The sequence below is a fragment of the Euleptes europaea genome, chromosome 1 (assembly GCF_029931775.1).
Source record: "Euleptes europaea isolate rEulEur1 chromosome 1, rEulEur1.hap1, whole genome shotgun sequence".
In the NCBI taxonomy this organism is placed as follows: domain Eukaryota; kingdom Metazoa; phylum Chordata; class Lepidosauria; order Squamata; family Sphaerodactylidae; genus Euleptes; species Euleptes europaea.
Window position 1 is genome coordinate 105,462,213 of NC_079312.1, and position 26,252 is coordinate 105,488,464.

General features: G+C 42.4%; 1 protein-coding gene across 2 annotated transcripts in view; it reads left to right on the forward strand.

The window, feature by feature from the left end:
• The window catches only part of HTR4 (5-hydroxytryptamine receptor 4), a 222,617-nt gene that overhangs the window by 179,854 nt on the left and 16,511 nt on the right, over window positions 1–26,252 (forward strand). The window contains exon 7 of one of the 2 annotated variants that reach the window (XM_056862771.1): window positions 2,593–2,659. The exons of the other annotated variant lie outside the window; for it this stretch is intronic. Coding sequence (XP_056718749.1) covers window positions 2,593–2,653 — 61 coding nt within the window. The 3' untranslated portion in view covers window positions 2,654–2,659. Of the gene's footprint in view, window positions 1–2,592; window positions 2,660–26,252 lie in introns of those variants that run through there. 2 annotated transcript variants of the gene reach the window in all.

Here is a 26,252-nt window from a genome sequence, read left to right on the forward strand (position 1 = left end):
ATTTTAATCATTCATTGTGTAAAGAAGTATTTCCCATCAACTTCATTGGTTGCCCTCGAGTTTGGTATTCTGGGAGAGAGTTCTATTTGTCAACTCTCTCCACTCCGTGCATAATTTTAGAAACCTCTATCATGTCCCCCCTTAGTCATCTCTTTTCTAAACTGAAAAGTCCCAGACTGTTCAGTCTTTCCTCATAGGGAATAATCTTTTGAGCATCTGATTTTCCAAAGTTTGTGTGCTGAACCATTGTTGGAGTTCAAAGCATAGTTCCAAAGTATTGTTCCAGGAGCCATAGAATATTTAGTTTTTCCAACACATTTTAGTGTGGATGACAGGTTCCTTGAAAACTATGTATCTCAGGGCATCTTTTGTCTAGAAGCAAGGAGTTCTTGTACATGCCATTTTCAGGGTGTGACACCCTTTTCACTCACTCAGAGATCCCACCATCTTCCAAAACCTCTGTCACACAGGTTCAGGGTAGGTCAGGCAGTTTACCACCTGTCTCATTTCTGTTTAACAGGTAGAGAGCCCCGAACCTTTTACACACACAGCGTTCCTTTTTTTCCTCTTTCCCAGAGACTTTTACACAGCGTTCCTTTTTTTCCTCTTTCCCAGAGACTTAACCAGACAGGGCAGCCCAGTTCCCTATGTCAACCATTGTTCAACCAGATACTTCACAGACCTGTCTGGGCCAGGAACTAAACAATGTTTTCTTTTGTTGTTGTTTTTTTACTCTGCCACCATTTATTCTTACACACATATATATGTATAGCAACTGAGGCTTTGCAGGTATCTGTGAGTGCGTATATGTATTTCTTTCCCTGAGACAATAGGCATCCAATCAGCAGGGGTAATACAAACAAAAGGAGTTCACTTTTATTGATGGTTTAACCACAACATTGGAGTGAATCAGGTAGAGATCACAATAAGGCTTGGCTTCCTGTCCTGAAAACCTCCAGACTAACAAAGACTACAGTCCACAATAGCCATGCGGATTAGCTTTGGATTTCACACATTAACAGATCACTTTAGGATACAATGGTTCCATATTAACATACCACACCCTCATTAGCACATTATCTTGATACTTACAGGACAATGATTAGCACATTACCTTTGATACTTTTTGCAGGACAATGACTCAGCTCAAACCCAACCCCTTTCTGGCTATATGTTACTCTTCCTACACACTTGACACTGAGAGACACTGTCCTTCAGTGTTACTCTTCTGAAGATGCCTGCCACAGCTGCTGGCGAAACGTCAGGAAAGAAAATACCAAGACCACGGTTACACAGCCCGGATAACCTACAAGAACCAGAGATCACAATGTTTCTTTACAGTTGAACTTTCAAACCATTGCTCTGTTCAGCCACTGAGGTATCTTTGTTACAAGCTGCCTTTCTCCCCGTCAGTGTTAGCCTGATCTTCTGCCACCAGGGTTGCCAACCTCCAGGTACTAACTGGAGATCTGCTATTACAACTCCAGCTGATAGAGATCAGTTCACTTGGGGAAAATGACTGCTTTGGCAATTGGACTCTATGGCATTGAAGTCCCTCCCCTCCCCAAACCCTGCCCTCCTCAGGCTCCACCCCAAAAACCTCCCACCAGTGGCGAAGAGGGACCTGGCAACCCTATCTGCCACACTCTTCACTCAGCTAGTCTGACTCTGACTGAACTGACCCAACGGCTGTTTCCAACTGTCCCTTTCACCAGCATTCCCTTGGCTCCCATTGGTCGCTCTTACAGAGAGGTGGAACCCAATCTGTCCATTACACAGGGCATACTAAATAATCAAATGTCATAGGAAAACTAAATATCCTTGGCACCTGGGATGAATTCAGTGCAAGGGAGTCCTCCTTACAGACTGCCACCACCAGACATGAAGGGAGGAAGCTATGAAAGGGTTTTACAGTTTAAATTGCTATCTAAGTCAGAAAAGAGCTTTCAGGGCTGCAATGCTTTGATTGAAAGTAAACCTTATGCTAGTGGCTGTGTTCTAGAACTTACTTATAGCCATGTAAATAATGTGATTTTTACAATGGAGCCAATAGTGGTTCCATGGGGCCGTTTGAGGTTGCGAAAATAGTGTGTGTATGGAGAGGCTGGGAGGGACGGCAGCATAGTACAGCCCAATCTTGTCAGATGTCACAAGCTAATCAGGGTTGGCCCTGGTTAGTATTTGGATGGGAGACCACCAAGGAATACCTGGGTTACTGGGCAGAGGAAGGTACTGGCAAACCACCTCTGTTAGTCTCTTGCTTTGAAAAACCCCATAAGGGGTTGCCATAAGTCAGCTGCGACTTAACTGCACTTTACACACACACGCATGGGGAGGCTACAGCTGTTTCTCCCTGTGCTGTGGTCACAACTAGGAGGCACAAAACTCCTAAATGCTTCTCTTCTAAAGGGGGGGATGATGCAGGGTAACGTCGCTGGGATTTTTCACATTATTTAGGCATATTTTGAAGGGAGTTTAAATGATAAGTAATTGAGGATCATTTTTCTTATTAACCATCTCTCTGTTTTTCTTTTCTTTCTTCCCTGGTCCCCTTCGCTATGTCTTGTCTTTCCCCCCCTCTTGCACTAAAAGTGGCTGTTCCACTATCTCCAAGTTCCTCCTGCTGTTCTGCAATAGACCAGTTCCTGTCTAACCCTGAACGTATTCTGTAAGTCTTTTATTTTATTACTGTAGCATTACCTGTTCTTGTGTGTGTGTGTGTCCATGCATGCATATGCATGTGAATATGTGTCTCTATTCATTTTAATTGGCTTCTTTAACCTTCCCTTTGTTCTGTGACTCATCTATGCTAAAGTGTGTGAGGGCCTGTGAGGAAGCTACAGCAGAAAATTAAGCATGTCATTTCCTGACAACACAAGAGAGCAGGTCACCTATTTTGTACTTAGTTGGGTGTGGTTGATGTGCTTTGTGGATGTCTTAAAGAAGATTTAAAAAAAAAATTCGTGCATTTAGATGTCATGAACCAAAAAGAAGAACATGTCTGGTTTATTCTCGGATTTCCATTCCTCTGGTTTCTCCTCTTTTATAGGGAGTCCAGTTGGAAGATTTACTGATTTAAGAAGGCCGTTTATGCATGGGTACTTTCACTCACATTTGCCTTTGGTCTGTCTCAGTTGTTCCTTGGAGTTATGCATGAGTTTTCCATCCATTAGAGATGACCTCGCTACCAGCCCTCACAAATCCCAGGACTTCCCATTCCTCTATTAACCCAATTCTTCCCTCTCCCCTGAGCTCAGCCCAGGTGAAATCCCCATGCATAAGGCAAAGCGTGGGACATGCAAGCTTGGTTTCTCTCACAGCCAATCACAAAGCAGCGTGTAAAGAGATGGAAATTCAAATGCTTCCTGCTTCCTCGGAGCTCTTTCTGAGCAGAATAAAGGCTTTTTAAAACCGAGGGTTGGATTTCTCCCCCCCCTTTCAGATTGCTCCATTTTTTGTTTTTTGTTCTTAAAATGCTTTTTTATGCAGCCAATTGCAAAGCAGCATTTCAATGGGCGGGGAGTTGATTTGAGCTTGGAGACTGCTGGTGCATAAATTCCCAACAGGAAAGCGTGGGTCCAGTGAGCAACGGACCTCAGGTAAAACTCCCATGAATAATAACCGAAGTCTTCAATCCAACTCAAGCTACATACTAGGAAATTGGTGTTCCACTCTTGCCCACAAACTGGGATTCTAAATCATGGTTTAATCTTGGTTTACAATCCTGGTTTGTGAGCATGAATCAGTCCCCACCTGTTAGACTTCTGTCTCAGATCTACGCATGAAGTGGGAGGGCAAGATGGCATGGATCCAAACCACTTTCATTCTCATCATGAATAAATTCTGGCTCCCACCCCCACCATGATTTTGGAATGTAGCCCTTGATCATAAGCGATACATCTTACAGTGAATGTCTCTTAGCCTGCTAGCATCTGCAGCATGAAAAGAGTGGGACTAGTGACTGTGCAAAGAAAGCAGTTCATAAAAGTTCTGTAGCTGCTGAAAAACAATTAAAATGACCAAGGAATTAAAAGGTTGACTGAGGAACATTGCTTCCACTTTTATGTTCTCAAAAGAACTATTATCTGCCTTCCATTCAGAAAGTATTCTCTGCTGTGTTCACTAGAAGTACATGGATCAGAATATGTTGACTCCACTCCCCCCCCTCACAAAATATCCACCTTATGAAATCATGAGCATTTAAACTTTGGTTAAAAAAAGATGAAATACTCAAAAAATAAAGAATATTAAACATGATTTTGGAAGCAAGGACAATATTGAAGTACAGTAACCTTGACCTTGCTTCATTGTTAAAATTTTATCCTAGTCCAAGCCTTCAAATTTGTTCCCTGAGGACTAAGTCAAGTGTATTCCCAGTTAATCTCTGATGAGTTCCCACACATTTTCTCAATCATGTTTTTGAGAACAGGGTCAGATGTATAACTTGAAGTTGCAGACAGAGAAGTCCAGAAAATCTCTGACTCTTAACTCCAGGCTATTTAGCATCTTGGCAGGGAGCCTAAGCCTAATGATCTGGCCAGGGTATCTTAGATTACTCCTACACTGGTAAATTGTCCAGGAGATGTTCACGGTGTATGTAATGGAAATAAGGTCCTAAGACCACAGCTCAGAAGAATGCAGCTATTTGTTGAGGGCTATATTATGAATAGAGCTAATTTTTGAAAAAATATCTGGAATCCTTAATTACAAAGAAATGCCTTTTAAAAAGAGCTCATGAAAGAGGATGATGGAAAGCAGTTAGTTAAAAATATATTATTTATGCAGCATTTCCTATTATAGACTCAGTTTTCTCCGCACAGTACTTTGGCTGTCTACAGCTATTATTCAGAACAGTGTTTCTAAGGCTGAAAGAAATTTGACATTTTGGCAGTCCTAATGAAGAAACTCTGGACATTACATATGGCTGTCCAAAACAACCCAAGAGTACAAGATACCTTTGAGGAATGGAGGAATCCAGGGTTACAATTTTAATTCATCACAGCCTGCCACCATATCTGCATCACACCGTTTCCTTTGCAATTGTTCAACATGGGATCTGAGAAATTTCTATAGAAGATCCCCTGACAAGGCAAACTGCAAAATGTGTAGGGATCTAGAAGAGCTTATTAAACTCTCAACCTTGCACCTTGCTCTCCTTTGTCTTTTCCTGCCCGCTGGTGTGGCCTCATTTTTTGCAGAAGTGAAAAGGTTCAGTTAAGATAAGCAGTGGTTGATTATATTCCTGATGGCATGCAGAAAGTTAATCCCTATTTGCTCTTTATGGTGTTATTTAAAAAGTTACTGCTTTCAAATACTTCCAGTATAAAAGCTCCAAGAAGTGGGGACACCTTCTATGCATGGAGGAATGTGTGAAAAAATATATGGTGGAATGCGAAAACTATGAAATTTTGTAGAAGAAAATCTATACATTGCAGCTGGGCAGGCAAAGAGTTTCCTGCTTCAGGATCAATCCTGATAATCAACATTAATTTAGCAAAATATCTGGTGGGCTTTATCACATCCCTCTGATTTTTGTTTTGACTACCAGTGGCAGGGTTTTCTGAACATGTTTTTAACCAGAATTCTGATATTTTTTTTTTGGCCTCTCCAAGTAACCACAGAGAATTGGATACAACTGCAAAAAATAGTATTTGCCTATTCCCTGTGGTCACTAGAGGCATTCTGGAACACCTACTGGGAACATGGAATGGTGTCAGCAGAGATTTCCTCTCTGAGAAGCCTGTTATTCTGCTAATGATGTGTAAATATGAGAAGTAAATGCACACTTTGCTTAGCAAGAGTCAACACCCTCAGTATTTCAAAAGCTTCCAAGGCCCAGGGTAATGAGGCAAGGTTTATTTGTGCCTGGGAAGCAGTGGAATCTTTATCAGTGAGAAAACTCAGCCTTAGCACTCATCTAGTGATAATAAAGAGAGATGCTGCCAGCCTAGGGTTGCCAGCTATGGGTTGGGAAATACCTGGAGATATTTGGGGTGGAGCCTGAAAAGGGCAGGGTTTGGGGAGGGGAGGGACTTCAATGCCATAGAGTCTAATTGCCAAAGTGGTCATTTTCTCCAGGGGAACTGATCTCTATTGGCTGGAGAACAGTTGAAATAGCAGATCTCCAGCTAGTACCTGGCGGTTGGCAACCCTATGCCAGCCCCAGGTAGAACCTGCAGAGAGACACAGTTAGTTAGAGGGCAGGCAATCTACAATTGGAGTATGTTAGGAGTTTATTGCTGAGTCTTGAATTGGCATCCTATAATGAAAAACAGCACCCAGTAAATGCATTTAGGACTGACTTCAGAAGGCATTCATTTCTAGCTTTTGAAGCTCTGGACTTGTGGCTGCCATAAACTCACCATATTCAGTATGCTGAACTTATTCTTTTCTCTTTAGATCGTATTTGTGGGATGATAAGAGTTCAATCAAGAACACATTCAGCAATTTGCCAGTGACAGGGTCAGGCCACATTTGTCAGAGTCTTCAAAGTCACAGTTTTGAATACACTCCAATGTAGAAATATCAATCCAGGTTTTTACGGCAATTTTAGAATGGAATGATTCATCAGAAATGAGTTAGCAGTACTGGGGTACCAGTTATGATAAAAAGATTAAGTGTGACAGGTTAGAATGGTAGCATGGTGGGGGGGACTGTAGCCCATAAAGCATTGCAACGTTTTTCAAAAGCCACCCAGGTATGGCATGTCATGACTAAGATGACAGGGTGGGCTGTGATTCTGTCAAGGTAATAACTGAAAGCTGATCAAGCCCACTCATTGCTCATAAGATCAATCATATTCTGCAAAGGGCACGACACTGCCTTTATTTTGTTTATTTCTTTTTTAAAAGCAAAAGGCAAACTCACTAAATTAACAGTTTTAAAAAGAAAGTAAATAAGTTTTCCTTTACGAGTCCAGACAACAAATCTCAATCAGAACTAAATGTGTTTAAGTTTTATTTTACAAAGCTACATAGGCCTTTTATGCAGGGGCATTTCTCCATGGTTACCCCCGCCGACTGGTTCGGAGCTTCCTTTTGATTATTCATGCCTTTTCCACCCTTCAGAGGTCACCTTGCTCTCCCCGTGTGTTTTGCCCACGTTTTCCAGATTCTGGCTAAAACATCATCTGGAAAACATGGGCAACACATGGAGAGAGCGAGGAGGCCCCTGATGGGTGGAAAAGGCATTCATAATCAAAAGGAAGCCCCGAAGCAGACGGCAGAGTTGACCACGGAAAACGTCCCTGGGTAAAAGGCCATAGAAAGTTTGTTTATGCATGTGTGTGTACATGCAACTCCTCCCACACACACACACAGTAGAAATGTGGTTGTGAGTATTTCTGTGTATCTTGACATTATCTAAGTAGTATTTATAGCTTGAAAGAAAAACTGGCATGATAGGAATCTTATAGTTTTACTTCAGAATTTCCCATCACAAAATGTATAATCTAATCCAGAGTTTCCAAAACATTTTGAGTCATGGAGCACTTTTCAGGAGAGAAATTCGTCACGGAGCACTAATTTTCATCTAGCACCTATATACGAATGACAGTAGTATTTTTCTTTCCAATCTCTTCACGGAGCACTAGGAGATGTTTCACGGAGCACCAGCTGCTCCCTGGAACACAGTTTGGAAACCTCTGATCTAATCTACTCCATGACTGTACATGTCTTGTCCAGCAGGGCAAATAGCAGCTTTAGTTTTCTAACGCACCTGATATCCATCCTAAGCTTCAGATGATTTACACTTGGAAAACAGTACAAGGAGAAAGAGTCAATCCCCCGCCATCTTCCTCCCATCCCAAGCATTATTGATAAAATGAGGGTGGGGTGGTTACAGCTGTTTTTAAAGGAAGTTTAAAGAGACAAGAGATTTCATACTTTTAACGCAATTTCTCCATTTAGACTTTTGAACAATTTCAATATAAAATATAGAGGAAATATAAAACACATTCCTGAGGGGGGCTGAAAGTCATTTGGAGGTAGCGTGACCCCGCACCAGCATAAGTGCCCAATTATCATGGTATAAGGAGCACTTATGCTGGTGTGGGGGCATTCCTGCTGGTGCCTGGGCATTAAATCTAAATCCTGGAAGAGAACGGTGGCACCAGCATGAGGGGGGTGTTCCCAGGGGTGGAGCAGACTTTAGTCTGCTTCCTGACCCCTTCCAGCCCAGGAATGCCCCTCGCTGCTGTGGCGGGGTTACGACACCTTTTTTGGTGTCACAGCCCCACTGTTTTCAATGGGGACCTTTTCCTTATTTTTGCTTTTTTTATTTTAAAAAAGGCTTTTTTATTCTCTGCAGCAGCCAGGAAGCCTCTGAGGAGACAGCATGGCTGTGCCACTCCTGGCCCCCACAGATCCACCCCTCCTTGGGAATGGGCTGCCCGTTTCAATGAATATTCAAAAATAGTTTCAGTGTATACCATATAGCAATAAACTATCCAAAAGTTTGCTTAGTTTAGTTTAAAAAATAATCCATGCTCATACCCACTCAGATAAGGCAATTCTTTAACAAAATGTAAATTGCTCAGTAAGTAGAACGTGCAGTTGTTTGCATTTCTAAAAGGTAAGCACCCACATTTTGCTTCCTAAAATATAGTTGGACAATTATTTACTGTAGTTTTAAATAACTATAAGGTATTTCATGGTATTCTCTTTTGCAATTAAAATAGAAGGTACCTTGATACAGATCAGAGATCAGAGGGAAAACCAAGGCAGTGAGCAATGAAACAAGACCAGTAAAGCTCAAACAATCATAGTATGTATTTGTGTTATTTTTAGAATAGCCAATTAATGTTAAATAAAACTGTGTTCCTTCCACTTGGCTAGTCCAGAGCAGTCGCGCTCAGAGAAAGGAGATAGGTGATGGATTGCCCGGAATGGGACCAAAAGGTGAGGAAAATGGAATGGAGCTTTGGTAAGAAGGGAAGGATTCCCTGACCAGGTTGCTATGAGGAAAGACTGGTTGGTTGCAGGACAAGTCAGTCCTAAACAGGGGAAGGAGAAGCTAAGAGCAGGGTGCCCAGGAGTAAGAAGACAAAATAGGATACTGCCATGAACTCACTCACCTTGTGGGGCAGACTAGCCACTGCCTTGCCCTCACTTTTCTGTCACCACCACCACCTTGGGTAAAATCTAGCCCCCCTGTGTTGTGGGTTGCCCAAGGTTGACGCCACAGGGGTGTATTCCTGTAGCATGCCAGGTAGCCAAGGCAGGAAGGTAAGGACATGTGCAGACTCTCTCTAGTTAAACAAACTCAGGGAACTACAAAAATAGATCTGGGTGCGCAAAGCAAAATAAAAGGAAAGTCACTAACTAGGTACTTACAATCCATAGTATATCTGATCTTTGTTTTGTGTGTGTGTGTGTGTGTGTGTGTGTGTGTTAAGTGCCGTCAAGTCGCTTCCGACTCATGGCGGCCCTATGAATGAAAGTCCTCCAAAATGTCCTATCTTTGACAGCCTTGCTCAGATCTTGCAAACTGAAGGCTGTGGCTTCCTTTATTGAGTCAATCCATCTCTTGTTGGGTCTTCCTCTTTTCCTGCTTTTCCTGCTTTTTGTTAGATCTTTGTTAGATGCATGATACCCCCTCCTTCCCTGGTGCATCTGCAACCCTCTTTAGCATCATTCCCCTCTGCCATCCTTCATGGCAAAACATGCAGGAGAGACAGTTCCCCTAATGCACTCTAAAACAAAAAAGACAAATGAATAGCAACCTTTTCTAGCCCCCCCCCCAACTCCACTTGTGCTCCAGGGCCCTTAGCCAATCTGAGTCCAAGCCCACAAGAACCTGGATCTTCCAATCAAGAGGTGTTAACACATGAAAGGCTAGTATGTTTTCCCCTGATAGTAGGAAAGGAGGCACTCTATCCAGATAGCAACTTTCCAACATCCACCCAGTCACAGAGATGCCTGTCCCGAAGATGCAAATATTCAAGATTGCAGTGGTGGTATTGTAGCAGTAGAAGATGGTTGGATAAGACCATCTACAAAGTTTGAGTGGCATGGTGTGCCCTTCTGATAGACCTGAATTTACCTGGTTTTCAATGGTGAAGCCAAACTTGGAGCAAAACTAGCTGTCACAATCTCATTGGGCCAAGGGTGAAACATTGGGGTGCCCATTGGTGGGTTCAGGGCTGCACTCTGATTGGCCCACGTCAGGGTGACCCTATTGGTCAGGATCCAGGCTGGGAGCAGCTAACTGGACTGACCTATAAGTGAATTGGTAACTAAATATTAATGAGATGACCTGGGACAGGTGTTAAGTTTTAGCTTAATCATTTGCTGGTGCCCAAGAGGTAAGAAAACGATCCTTTCCTGGCAGATTTGCTGTGTTTGGAATTGTATTTGCAAGTGAGATAAAAGGTGGTTTGATTATTTTATCTAATAAACCAAAGTAATTGTATAGGAGTCAAAAGGTTTGAGGAGCTGAAGGGGCTATCAAAGGAGCCTGTACTGATGTTTCCCTGCCTCCTTGAGGTGCCAAACAGCCTTTGATGCCAATGATGCTGTTTTCCACTCAGTACTTGTGACCTTTGCATTGTAAAACAAAAAGGATGCCTTTCTCTTCTTCACTGGTATTCATTGACCAGAGGTTTTTGGAATCTGCCTCCTGACATCCAGCAATCCTGCAATGCTGCCATATGTTCAGGTCAAAAGCTCTGGAGTTGAGCTGCTTCCAGAGTCTCTTTGAAAGAAAGATATCTTCTCCATTGACAGCTTCCATATAGGGCGTGAGATATGGTAGTATCAATCAAAGTAGTATGCTGAGTGCACCTTGGGAAATGTACTATCCTTGGTTCCTGGTGCCTTGATGTTAGGTACCCTGGAGAATATATTTCTAAGGGAGCACTTTGCATGCCTCAAGTGCTGCCAGAACAGCACACAAGGCACTAGAGAAGCGGGGGCGGGGGGAGAGTGAGGGAGGCATAGAGAGAGAGAGAGAGAGAGAGAGAGAGAGAAAGTGTCTTCCCTCCTACCCCTGGTTGGTTAACAGTGCTATCCTATGCAGAGTTATTCCAGTCTAAGCCAACTGATTTCACTTGGCTTAGACTAGGATAACTCTGCATAGGATTGTACTATAAAAGGCCGGCCACCAGTGCTGCCCACCAAAGCAGCCGCCTTTACTCACCTTGTAAATGGAATTTGGGGCTGTTGGGGTTCATTAGAGGGTGGGTAGAGGTAACTTTGGGAAATCCTGTGTAAGTCGTGATGTCATCCTGAAGCTCAGAATTGAGCATGGGGTATGCACACTGTTAAATTATTGTAGAAAAAATAATAATTATAGAATGTCACCTTCTTGACCCGGCAAGAACCTTTACTACAGTTTTCATTTGTTTGGAGAACAGTCAGCAGTGGTGGCATTGGCTTGACTTGAAAATGTAGGGTCTAGCTCTACATCCCCATAACATGTAGCATCATGGAAAACTACACAACAGTCTACTGATTATGAATGAATGAAGATAAGTGCTTCATAATTTGTTAAGGGGATACGGTGGATATCATGTGTGTGTGTAAAGTGCCGTCAAGTGGACATCATAGCAACATTTTATGTATTATGGTCAAATGTGCAATGCTTGCTAATCATTCTCATGGACGATAACTATTTCAACCTCACACTGAAGCTGCTGAAAATAATAAAGAAGATCTGCGTGCAGGAGAGCAGACAAGCAAATATGGCCTTCTTATATTTGAGTGTATTTGAAAAGAGAAGAGTCGTTTGTTGCACATCCATGAAGCAGTGCCATAGTGACTGGGGGTGACCTGGTATTCTGTATCTTCAGTGCCAGTGGCAGTGTATGGTAAATCATTAACTCTAAGATTCTACCATGTGACAACCAAAATGGAAATTTCTTCAGCCGCTAAGAACAGAAATTTGGAAGATCAGTGTTCTCAGAATGTTGGAGCTCACAGATTTCTCCAATCCAAGCTATAGATTGCTTAGTTCTTTTATTCCCAAACACCAGTTTTAGGGGAGATATGCTATAACGAATAGTTCCAATTTTAGTGTGCCAGAGTGGAACGTGAAAGGACTGTCCGTCTGCAGAACTCTGCTTTCTTGGTGAATCATGGTGCAGATGGCAGCGCCATTTTCAGAGCTATAAACAGTATCATTGTCATAGCTCTTTGAATGGTACTGCCATATGTACCGGTAAAACATCTTTAGATGTGTAAGGGCTTTGGGCCAATTGGATTGCTTTCCTGTATGATGTGGAATTCTGAAGTGGGACTGGATGCTACAATCAGCTTTGGAGGAAATACTCCAAGGATGTTCTCTTATCCTTCAAAAACTCCAAGGATATTCCACTGGGTTGGTCATACAGACATCTTTGAGCCATACAAAGAACAGCAGCAATTCAAGGAGAAAGCAGCTAATGCCAAACCAATTACTCGGATGTTTCTTTCATAAACAAACACCGTACCTTCTCTGGTAAATTATATTTCACTCTGTTATGTCTGTGCATGCATGCAGGTATTAGAGAGCTAGCCTATTATTAAATGTATAGACAAAAAACACTACTTTTCAATGCAACTTTGCAATATTTTGTTTCAGAACTGCACTAATGGATGGGAAGCAGCCAAAATTTATGTTGCAAAGGCAGGAAGGTAGAATGACAAAAAGACTGTAGCAATGTAAGAAGGAATTGTATGGAGAATTAGAAAGCAAACACACTGAACTATAGAGACCGGAGGCATATTGACAAAGAGTAGCATTAGCAGATATTGTGAAAAGGTAAGGATCTTGACCATACCTTAGACATTTCCTTAATATTTTCACTTGGAGCACATCTGGGCATAAAAATCTGGCTGCTCAAGTTCTTGTGCAGCATTTCAAGCAACATGTTGATTAACAGCAACAATTTCAGTAAAGCCTTAAAGATAAGCAGAGGTCTAGGATGTAACTTATACAGCATAGAAAGAGCTCCGTATATTCTGCAAAAAATTTTTTAAAAAATAAGGTATCGAACATGTCTCCAGATATCCTGTTAGAAGATGAGGGTGAACAGTTCACAATAAGCAGAGATGAAACAGAACGACCACCCCTAGAAAGAGGCTGCTTGGAAGGGGGCCCCACCAGAACAATCATGCACAGATGCAATAGGAGGTATCCTCTGTATGTGTGGGTGCTTTGGGCTTACACAAGCCTTGGTTATTAATTTATTACTTGCAGCATGCTAATTTGCCGTGGAACACAATTTTCAGATTACTGAATGATAGGAACAAGCTCACTGCGAACAATAGCTATAAACAATTTCTGATTTACAGAAAATACAATTGGAAAATATTGTGGAAGGAGTTGTGTTCCTGGGCAGATGTTTTCTTGCTTTGTTCACATCAAACAAGAACCATGGTGACAACCCATTACAGGCGGGGTGTTTGCTCTCACATATATAATGAAAGTATTGTTTGTTTTATTCTTTGCATAGTTTGGCTGTTAGCAATACAGAGGTATGGGAAAATAACACACAGGAGATGATGCGTCCCCAGTCCTCAATTTCAGTTCTGATTTGCCCATTAGTCCACTTCTGGGATGTGTAAGGGTATGTGAGGGTTTTGCCTATTAGTATTTCCTTTTCTTTCTGAACAAAAATAATCAATGCTGCAGTTTTATTTTTTCAAAAATACAGAGCATCAAACCAGCTACTGCAGTTCTGAGCTTGTTTACGGCTAAACATATTTGAGCATTGCCTTGTGGTATCATTAAGGTGTGCAGTTCTTGATTGAATGTCATCCAATAGCAGCAGCAGCAGCTCCAGGCAGATATAAGAAGCTCCTGATCTACAGCTAAACAGTGCTTAACTTGTTCTGTAATTGGCAGTCCACTTCTGCCATGGTTGGTAGTGATTCAAGCCAGCACCAGTTTTCCAGTGATCAATTTTCTATTAAGAAATTTCAGGAAGATTTCAGATCTAGACAACTTTAACTATTGAGATGGATATATCATATCTTGCCTATAATGAAGAGATGCATCAACCATCTCTGACTGAAGTCAGAGAGGAAGGTTCCCCCCCCCCCCTTAACTTCTGGTTGGCAAGGAATAGAAATGAGATATGGTGAGATGAATTACTCTGATGGTGTGAAGCAGAATAAAAATGATCAATAAACAAGAATAAATAATTATTAGACATCTGACAGATGTGTGTGTGCCCTCTTGTACACACTGATAACTAATTAACCCCTTTAGCTCCTGCATTTAAATATTGTGCCAAGCACCATACCTAAAGATAGCACAATGTGTTACTACAATTAAATGAAGAAATGACTGAGATCAAGAGACTGCCTGAAGTACTTAATTGGAACTAATTAGGCAAAGTGATTTACAACAGAGAATGGAAGCGAGCAAAGCAGAAGCCTCTTATTGGCTCTCAGCTGCAGCTGTGACAAAGTGATTCATCAACATGCTTATCTAGGGCAGTCTGTTCAGTTGCACTTTTGCACAGCGATAGTCGCTTCTTTCCATCATTTCCCCACCTCAAGGGGAAGGGGGTAAATTCTCAGAATATATTCTCATGAAAATAATTTATTGGATAGACTTTTGAAATCCAGTGGACCATTTGTCCACTTTCTCAGGCTGCAAATCAATACTAAATGATTGGATGTTAGCAACCCGATCATAGATAGGATAAAATGGACAAAAAGAGAAACCCTTTTTAAATGGGAGGTTATTGCTAGGGTTGCCAACCTCCAGATGCTAATGGAGATCCCCTGCTATTACGCCTGATCTCCGGCCAATAGAGATCAGTTCACCTGGAGAAAATGGCTGCTTTGGCAATTGGACTCTATGGTATCAAAATCCCTTCCCAAACCCCGCCCTCCTCAGTCTTCGCCCCAAAAACCTGGCAACCCTAGCTATTGCAAAGCTGTGGACAGATGGCACTAAGGGGCCTGCTCCTAGCCATTGATGATTTCAGTTGTCATAACAAGAGAATATGGGGGGGACTTCATCTGATGACAGTACTTAGGGTCTGCTATGGTGGTATTACACCATAGTTTTTGGCATATTGTAGTTACAAAATTAATTTTGGTAGTTTGGAGCACAAGGCAATTAAAATCATTGCCTTGCTCACTAATATTACAAAAATACAAACACTTTATTTAGCTTGCTTACATAGTAATCTTAAAAAACACTTTCCTGAGATTAAGCCCCATTGAATAAACCTCAGTGGGATTCTGAGTAGACCCGTTTAGGGCTGTTCTCTTAGATAATTAATTAGCATGGGAAGACATGGTGTATCTTATACTTGAGTATAAAGGGAGTATTAAATTCATGTAAGGAACATTATCTGCTGCTGTTAGCAAACAGAAACAATTCACCATGACCATCTACATTCACTGTAATGAAAAAGGTGATAACTCGAGAGCACATCAGTATTTTTACATAACAGCTGCTCATTCCATTGAGGGCATGCTCAGAAGCTTGTAATGAGCAATCATGCCTATTATAGCCAGGGCACATATTTGCATGCTGAGGAGATATTGTAGTTCACTGTTAGAGCACCTGCTTTGTGGACATAAGGTCCCTGGTTCAATACCCAGCATCTCCAGTTGAAAGGATGAAGTAGTAGGCATTGTGAAAGACCTTGACCTGAGACCTAGGAGAGCTACTGCCATTCTGAGTAGATAATGTTGAACTTTGTAGACCAGTGGTCTGATCCAATATAAGTCAGTTCATGTGTGTAGAAGGTGAGCAGATATATTTCTGTCCTCCCAAACTTCTGATAAATGAATGTGTGTAGAAAACTAAGAGTGGCTTTGTACAATTGTTGCTATGAGCATATTCTCTTTGCTGATCATCATGAGGGAAATGGACTCTTGCCTCAACGAACTGATACGACTGTCATTCTGACTAGAATGGCTGGTTTTGTATCAACAATCTAACATGCTGATATGTAGCAAAGGATTTTGTGAAAATTTCTCCAAATACTACATACCCAATATCTCAGAACATATTTTAATCAAGCAATATAAATCCATTCCTATACTGAAACTCTGTGGTCTACAAAGCACAGCTCTGCCATCTCCTTAGTTCCATCTTAGTTCAAAGCATATGTCAGCTGCTGCCTAACATATTTTCACCTGTGTGAAAGCTAATTTTGTATAGGAGAGTGTTCTCATATACGTGAAGCCGTCAGTAATTTGCTGCTATGTTTAATTCATCAACTACGGTGAAAATGCTTTAGTGACACCTAAATGGTTCATAGAGTATGTTCTATAAGAGGTATTTATACTAAAAGCCTTGGCTGCTGAACCCTGGAGAGCATCTGGCTTATAAGAAGAAATGAATTAGCTGTAGGATGCTTGGAATGCAGTGCCCCTAAGGTGCTGTCACACTGTCAAAGACAGGTGACAGGGATCAGTTCACCTGGAGAAAATGGCCGCTTTGGAAGATGGACTCTGTGGCATTATGCCCCACTGAAGACCCTCCCCTCCTTAAGTGGTAGAGAAAGTCGGCATATAAAAACCAACTCCTCTTGTTCCTTGATTCTTTCTGTCCTTCCCACACACCAAGTAACTTGCCTTTTATCTGCCCCCATATTTATTATTTATTTGCTTCATTTATATTCTGCCTTTATCCGCAATAAAGTTTCAAAGCTGTTTACATCATTCCCCTCACCTCCATTTTTTGTTCACAACAACCTTCTGAGGTAGGTTAGCCTGAGCATGTAATATTGGCCCAAAGTCACCCAGGGATCTTCCATGGCAGACTGGTGATTCAAACCTGGTTCCCCCAGATCCTCGTCTAGAACTCTAACCACCACAAACACTGGCTTTCATGGAGTGGCTACTTTTGAATAGTTACAAGCTGCTAGGCCTGCATGAGTCATTCAAGTTGCATGGTAGTAAGTCGCCTGGTGCTACTTGCTGGGCCTGGCCATAGGTAGGGTTGCCAGCATCCAGGTGGTGGCTGGAGATCTCCTGCTATTACAACTGATCTCCAGGTGACAGAGATCACCTGGAGAAAATGGCCACTTTGGAAGATGGACTCTGTGGCATTATGCCCCATTGAAGTCCCTCCCCTCCCCAAACCCCACCCTCCTCAGGCTCCACCCCCAAAAGCTCCAGGTATTTCCCAACCCATAACTGGCAACCCTAGCTATGGGTTACCAGTTCCAGATTCTTCCCCCACCAAACTGAAGGGGGAGTTTGCTCCACTCAACAGCTGATAATCATTCCTTAGTCATGCAAAGTGACTTCAAATTACTGGAACTCCTCCCCCCATTTCAGCTAGAAAGGACTGGAGATTTTGTGCCACTAGTGGGCACATTATAATGTCTGGCTTAAGCCTTGCTTAATATTATGGCAGTTCATTCATACAAGGGTATGTACAATTATTGATTTGTCTCACAAAGTTAAGTGCTGTTTCTCTAGAAACACCCTCCAGGGATATCTACCATATTAAGGGTCAATGTGCAACCGCTTGGCAACAGAACAATAAGTCAGCCTTGGCAATAATAAAATTTAAATTGCTCATCTAAATTTTGGAATTTAATCATATCACAGATAAAATGATCAGGCTAATATCCCCCTTGAGAGACACTGCAGATTCAAATGAGGTATTATTGTTCAAGATGGCTGACCTTGCGCCTAACTTTGCATTTAAAATAACAGTGATTTGTGAAGTATCATCAAAGCCCGTTCTGTTGAACATGGATTCCCAAGCAGTTGTTGTAGGGTTGCCAACTTCCAGGTGGTGCCTGGAGAGCTCACTGAATTACAACTGATCTCTAGACAACAGAGGACACTTCCCCTAGAGATACACTTCCCATTTGTTTGGCTATGGCAGGCAATTGCCCGCCAATTAATTGGGCTGCCTGCTGCCCCTCAGCTGGTTGGCGGGCGAAAGCAGGCCAGCTGAAGGGGGGAAGCAACCTGTTTGTGACGCGATGATGTAACTTGCGGGTTTACCTCAAAAGTTCTGGCATCATGACAGGGCGCTCTAGCATTCTCCCCCCAAAACTCTATGGTTTCCATAGAGTTTTTTGAGGACAGCCCTAGAACATCCCATGTAATGCTGGCACTTCCATAGTAAACCTGGAAGTGATGTCATTGCGCTGCATGCACAGATCACCACCCCCAGCCCTGCCTCCATGAAGCTCCTGCCAATGGCAATGGCAACCCTACCTGGAAAAAAATGGTTGCTTTGGCAGGTGGACTCTATAATATCATACCTTGCTGATGTTCCTCTTCTCCCCAGACACCACCCTCCCTAAGCTCCATCCCCCAAATCAGCAGGAATTTCCCAACTGAGACATGGCAACCCTAGGTTGTTGGGAACCATGAAATGTCACAGGAATCTGGGAGTGTCACTAGACCATGTGAAACTAATAGTGCCAGGCAGATACAAGAAATAATCTCAGCATGCAGGGTGGGCTCATTTAACTCTCCACTCCCACTCCACTCTCAGTGCTGGTGTGACTCACAACACAGTTGGGCTTTGTTCACTTTTTCCATCTTGCTGGGTTTAGGATAAAGAATACTGCTGCTTTCTGGTCCGCTCTTAGGAAAATAGGGTCACATTTAAGGCCGGTGATTTTAAAAACGCAATCTGAAATGAACTTATTATCATCATTACCAGAAAATAGATGACTTTTTTTTTTTTGCATGCTTCCTGAGAAATGAATACAGGATTTTATTATTAGAAATTCATTAAATTGTCGGCACAGTTTAACAAAGAATCACATGAAATCCAAAAGCTTTCTTTCTGTTACAGAAATCGGTCCAAGAAAATTCATGTTCTCCTCTTCTGAGTCCCATTAATTTAGAATATCAACCATTCTTGAAGCAGATAAAGAATATTAATAGCAGTGAATTACACTAACAGAATATTACTTCCTAGAGCAGTTTGTGTGTGTGCGTGTTTGGCGGGGGGGTCCTCTACTTTCCATCTGAGTTTTAAAGTTCCAATGAAGTACGCTGCTTGGGAACAGCAGTCTTAGTTTAATAGTGATGCCTGTTGAAAGGCTACATGACTAAAGGAAAGAAACCACCAAAAATGTCAAAATTATGATTGCCGTGATGTTGGGCAGAAACCCAAAGATCGGTTTAAAGGTTATATTTATTCCAGCACACTCTAAGACATTCCAATAAATCTTACATTTTGAAAAGATCAGCTCGCATCCATTTAGTGAAGTATGTAGACGAATGTACAAGGCTGTAAAGCAGGAGGAGGATGTCAGTGACAGGATGATTCATTAGCTGGTGGGATGGGAAAATCACCATAACAAGATCTTGGCATATTCATAAGAACTGAAGAAGAGCCTGCTGGGTCAGACCAAAAGACTTTCTCGTACAGTATCCTGTTTTCCACTGCAGCCAGCCAGAGAAGGTTCACAAGCAGGGTCACGGAAGCCAGCCTCCTCTTGTTGTTGCCCCCCAGCAAGTGGAATTCAGAGGTATGCTACCTCTGAATATGGAAGTTCCATTTAGCCATAATTGTTACTAGCCATTGATGGATTTATTTTTTTCTTTTTAAAAAAATCTAATCCTGTCGAAAGCCACAAATAGTAGTGGCTGTCATTACATCATGTTACAATGACTGCTATTATGCACAAATTTATATGTTTTGTGAAGGAGGAAAGTATTCTTTCCTGAATCTACAACCAAGCGATTTCTTTTGGGTGCCCCTGATTTGGCTAATGAAGAAGAAACAAGTTGAATCCAGACAAGACAGAGGTAACGCTGGTTGGGAAGATTGATGCTTTGGAAGGACGAGATCCACTTGTGGTGGATGGAGTGAAGTTAGCATCTGCAGAGCATGTTATGAGTTTGGGGGTGTTCATGGACCAAGCCATACTGTTTGAAAAGCAAGTTAGAGTGTTGGCCGAAAACTGCATTTGGTTTGCCAGCTCTTTTCTTTCTTAGCCTCAGCCAATGGGAGCAGACAATCCCTGCTTCATAGCCATGCATTTGGATTACTGTAATACGCTCTACATTGGGCTGCCCTTGAAGACAACCCACAAAGTGCAACTGGTTCAGAATGCGACAACCCTATTGTTGACAGGGCCTAGTTGATAGGAACACATTTATCCTATTTTTTAAAAAAAACTACACTGGTTGTCAGTTTGTTTCCGAGTTCTGTTGAAGATGCTGGTTATGATTTTTAAAGCTCTTCACAGCCTAGGGCCCACAGATCTAACACCTCTCCCTATATATCTCTATGTGCTAACCTTGGTCAACAGGTTTCCAAATACTGGCAATTTCCCCACTTAAGGTAGCCTGTCTGGCATCAACCAGAGCCTGTGCTTTTTCTATCGTAGCTAGGGTTGCCAGCTCCCTCCTCGCCACTGGCAGGAAGTTTTAGGGATGGAGCCTGAGGAGGGTGGGGTTTGGGGAGGGGAGGGACTTCAATGCCATAGAGTCCAACTGCAAAAGCAGCCATTTTCTACAGGAGGACTGATCTCTATCGGCTGAAGATCAGTTGTAATAACAGGAGATCTCCAGCTAGTACCTGGAGGTTGGCAACCCTAATCATCGCTCCTATGTTATGAAACAGGCAGCCCGAGGAGACAAGAGGGGCATTATTTCTGGAAGTTTTAGAATATGCTGCAAGGCCCATTTTATTTGTTTTTAATGGGGTGTGTGCAGTAGGCATTTTGTGGGGGAGTGGGAGTATTGAGGGATTTATTGTAGTTTGCTTTAAATTTGGATTTTAAGCAGATCTGAAAAGTCTCTATAATACTTTGACATAGGCATATTCTTTTAAATATATGAATATTTAAAATTATCCATTGCATAACATTTTGCCTATTCTTTTAAATATATGAATATTTAAAATTATCCATTGCATAACATTTTGCCTATCTTAAAAGGTAAAAAGGCTGGATGACAACAAATAGCTAGCATGTTGTTTAGTAGTTTTACATTAATCTGCTCTTAGTTTACAACTGGCTGTAGCAGCAGAATGTTACGTCAGGACCCAGGCAGCGAATTTCTCATTATCACAACACCCTTTCGTCTATCAAATAAGACAAGCATATGATTCATTCAGTAGCTATCTATCTTTAGTAACATGGCCAGTGTGCAAACTGCAGTTTAAAATAAATGTTTAAATATGTCTCCTAAATGAAATGATGCCATGCGCATTTATCCTCTATTACTAAAATGCAGACACTGAGTTTTAGCATTGTATCCCCTTCGAAGAAAGACACATGTGGTATCCATGCACATCTTGATGTTGGATGAAACCATGGTAACTGGGCTTTAAAAAGACTAGCTGGATATCTAACTAGTCATTAATGTGTTCACGGGGAGGAGGGATATTTTTATTTTTATTTTAAATTATATGTATTAAGAGTGTGGTCTTATATTAAAACTTAAACTACTTAATGTACCCACTGCCCAAAAATTAGCAACAAGAAACTGAGTACAATGCTCAACATTAAAAAAAAAATATTATTAGAAATCAGCAGCCTGCCGGCCTCCTTGGAATGGGTCACTGAGTAATTCTTTAATCCCTCAAGCTGTTTAGATAATTGCCATAATTAATAGTAAAGAAAGAAGCACAGTCTCATCTACCCTATTTATGGAATAAATAAAGTACAGATGGTTGAAATAACATTTCATATTTAATGGTTCAGGTTCACATGCACCTTTGGTCTTTTGCTGATGTTTTGGCATTTGGAAACTAAGCCAGTTTTTCAAATCACAACCTGAAAAATGTAGATTTGAGATTCACTATGATGTGGAAGTCCAGGGTGGCCACACTACAAGTAGACACCTGTCCTCTGGATCCTAGAAGTCTGGAGCAAGTGTTGAGTCCATAGCACCTGAAAGACCAACAAGATTTCCAGAGTATAAGCTTTCAAGAGTGAAAATTCCTTTTGTCAGATACAAGAAGGGGGCTATTACTCTTGAAAACATTCACCTTGGAAATCGTGTTGGTCTCTAAGGTGCTACTGGCCTTGAATCTTGCATTTCTACTGTAGACCAACACGGCTACCCCACAGAAACTGCCTTCATGGAAGTCCGAAGTGATCCAAACAAATTATCACACTTTACTTGGATATTGACAAGAATCAACCTACCCCAGGTCAAAATGTTGCAGGTAAACAAAGTGAACACAGAGTAAATGGTAATCTGTAGTCACTCCTATTTACAAGGTTAGAGCCTTGTAAATAGCAATGACTATGTCAATTACATTATAAAGTAGGGGGGAAGTGTCCCTTAAGAAAACAAAAAAAGATAACACAAATTAAAAGAAACTTTATTATGAATAAATGCTGTATCCCAAAACACTTGGATGTAAAACCCCTTCATCATGTCAACTCAATTGAGAATTTGACTGTGTTATGAAATAATGTTAGATATTCTGTCTGCAAACGTAACTGCCTTATACTCGTTGATGCTGACCTTCATTATTGCTCTTTTCTTTTATAAAATACAGCCAACATATCCAATAAAACTCTATAGCCTTTATTTAAAATTGGTGGCAGACAATGGAAATCTTTGAGGTAATTTCAATGAGTTTTGAACTTTTCATCAGTTTGTTGGGGTTTAAAAGCAACATATATAATCAGTGAATAGTGAACATTCCGGCTATAGGTAACTAACTCAGGCCTGATGGACATGATACAACTTAGCTCATTCCTGGCTGGTAATGATGTGTCTGGCAAGAGCACTTGCCGCGACTGTTGATTGTTGCTAATGATGCTATTTACTGAGTGGAGTAAAGAATTTTTTAAAATCCATCATAATGTGTTTTTCCCCTCTACTCTCAGAACTCCAGAGAGTCTAGATCAGTCATTGTTAACATTTAATGGAAGTTGTAGAAGCTGTTGTTTTTAAGAACCATAGACATACAAGATAGCTTTCAGATAGCAAGAAATCAGATCTCTATCGTCAACAGATATTAAAAGCCTCTTTTCTAGGTGCATAACAACCCAATAAGCCACATGCATGTAGTAACCCTTTGTAAAGAAACAGGCCACATGAAAACAAAACATTCACCATGGTTAGTGTATCATGTCGACCCAACCTTTGTTTTTATGGGAGAAGCAATTCTTAAATGTTGTGTTTTTAGTACTCAAGTTGATGATGAAACCATCATCAATGTATAGATATTTCTGGCCCACTTGCTAACCTAGTAATTCAGCATCCCCTTTCTGTAGCATTAGGTATTATCATTATAACAATTCTTACAGCTATAGATCTAGTTACAGACTTAACATGTGAAATTTGTTATCACATAGCAAGTTATATGGCCCCTAGCTTAAATTACTGGGGAGGGGGGGGGGGCTGAAAGAGAGAATGAAAGATTGTTGGTGCTATTAGCCATGACAGCTAAATTACCAAGCATTCACCCTCATGTGCTGTTTGTGAGTAATCCTGTTGTACTTGACTGTCCACCATTGGAGAAAGAGTGCTAAAGCAGACTATCCTTCAGTATGATTTGGCATAGCAATTAGTATGTTCTTTAGTAGTATCTAAAGAGGGATCCAAAAAAGATCTTTTCTAAGCTTTTATACCAACACTGTGGGGAGGAACTTCCTATTGTTAATTGGTTGCTTAGTCATTTGGAAAGTTCCTTGAGGACCATACATCTTAGGGAGGTAAGGTAAAAATCGTCTCAATAAATAAGTATATGTGTTATGCCAGTTATATAGCATTTCTTGTTTTGAAGACTATGTTCAAGTTCTTCGGCAACACCTACTATTTTATAAGTAAATAAATCAGTATACTTAACTAAACATGTTGTGGGATTATCCATATTATGAATGACTGTAGTGGTAAATCCCTCCTGTGGGAAAGAGGTATAATTTCTAAGGCAGCAGAATGTTCCATAAAACCTATTATTAGGCTCCTTATTATCCAATTTAGGTTTATTATGAATCTATATTGTGTTGTACTTGTGGAAGTGAAACCTCTGACAATGACTTGGCTGAGCTTATTTGATGACTGGGTGGTACGGTGTTTTGGAATATTCATTTTGGTCCCTCCGAGAATGATGTTGCTGGAAAAGCAATGTTCACTGCCATGTTTCTGTAAAAAGGGGGCAGTTATAATGTTCATCGGCGTGGCTTCTGTGCAGTCCCACATGGGTACTGTGCATGCGCAGGCCAGCCGCAGAGAACTTATGCTGGAAAGCTCTAGAATGTTCGGGCCGCTCGCGCCCCCTCCCCGTCCGAGGCTCTTTGCGCCCAAGCGGCCATGTGATAGGGGAGGGGCAAGCGGCCGTCCCTCCAGTTCTTTCTTCGCCGCCGCGTGAGTAAGAACGATTTTTTGGTAAGCTCTTGATTTTGCGTCATCATATGGATGATATGATGGCTCTATTTAAAAAGTGTTCTTGTGGCTACAAGATGTCACAGTTAGATGAGCACGAGGAATGCATTAATTGTTTGGGGGAAGCTCACATCGCGGCGTCCTGCAGGCATTGCAGGGCGCTCCCTCATCGTTCCCGCCAGGACAGAGCCCTTAAGCTCAAGGCTTATTTATATGAGCAATCCCTCGCTCCAGTCTTCGGAGCCCCTTCAAAAAAGTCCCCTTCTTCGTCTAAAAAGAAGGCGAAAAAATCGGACTCTTCCAAACAAGCGACGTCCTCTTCGAAGACTAAGGGAGCGCCTGATACACCTCCTCGTCACGAAGGGGATGCGCCTCACTCTTCACCCTCGACGTCAAAGAAGAAGAAGTCAGCGTTGAAGGATGGTTTGACACCGAAGAAGGACTCGGTGCCGAAGAGCACGTCATTGCCTAAGGAGGGGTTGGCAACTAAGGAAGGATCGGTGTCAAAGAATCCCTCGACATCCTTTTCCCAACCGTCCTCGCTAAGGGGCGACTTACAGCTATCTCCCCTCCTGCCGGTGGAATGGAGCCCAGGCGACCAGCACCGCTGCTCTTCTAAGTCGGGTGAGACTTGTCTCCCTTCACCCGCTTTGTCCAAGGGACGCCGCAGTCGCGCCCCTTCTAGGAGCAAGGATCCCAGGGATCGGGGACTGTCTATCTCCCCTAACAGAAAACGGTCCCCTCGAGAGGTCCTGATGTACTTCTCTCCTTCGGACCACGATGTTATGATTCCAGATCTCCAGTCCGACTCCAAGTTATGCTCCTGACATTCGGCGGAGTCTCATCGTAGTGATTGCTACCGAGCCCGTCGGTACTGGGAACGGAGAGGCAACTGCTCATGCTGCTGTTCCCCCCCCTCTGCGTCAGAGGGATAACCGGCGTCGAGACTCGCTGCAACACCATGACTTGCCCAAAGAGTCATCACGGTGCTGAGAAGCATCACCACGTCGGAGTACCGAGCGGCACCGGTATTCACATTCCTCCGAAAGGAGCCGTGAGGATCGTCGACGCCGAATGAGTCTGTCTCATTCGCGACACAGCGCTTCGATGTCGAGAGGCCGTTCCAGATCTCCGAGAGACAGGGGACCGAAAGCTTTGACATCGAGAGCCTTGGTACCGAGAGAGGCGGGGTGTCAGTTGAGGCAGGTCTTTCCCCCCGATCCTTTGGACTGTGAGGAGGACTCTAAGTTGTCCCATAAGGGTTCTGAGACCTCTTCCTGGCCTTCCCCTGATGGTCGTCGGAGACCCCTTCCCGGTTTCTCCTTCAGAGGACATTAGGGGTTACAATGAGCAATTGGCCAGAATGTCCAAGGCCCTGGGACTTAAAGTTGATCCGACGCAGTCTAGAGAAGAGGACCCTATAATCGACATCCTCTACTCCCCTGAGACAGAGCCTGTCGCCATGCCCATGGTGAAGGGTATACGAGGTGTTGCCCTTACCAACTGGGCCAAGCCAGCTTCTTACCCCCCCATCCCTCGGAAGGTGGATAATTTGTATAAAGTTCAAGAAGGGGAATTCCCGTGTCTGTATCAACATCCCCCCAGTAGCTCTCTAGTAGCTGACACTCTCCCAGCCAGAGGGAAAGCGGGGTCCCATTCCTCTCCCTCCGATAAGGAGGGCAGGAAACTAGATCTGCTGGGTCGGAGACTTTATTCGGCAGGCTCCTTAGGCCTAAGGGTAGCCAACCACAGTGCCTTGATGGGTCACTACCAAATGTTGCTATAGGAGCATGTTACTGATCTCTTCCCTGAAGTTACCAAGGAAAAGATTAAGGTGGCTAAGGCTATGCAGTCAGAACTCTATAGGCTGGGCTGCCATCAACTTTATGCGGCAAGACATGCTGCCGATGTTGCCAGCAAAACTTTAGCATCTAGTGTGGCACTCAGACGCTTCTCTTGGCTTCACTCCTCTAACTTACCACAAGAAGCCAAGAATAGGTTAGAGGACATGACATTTGACGAACGGGC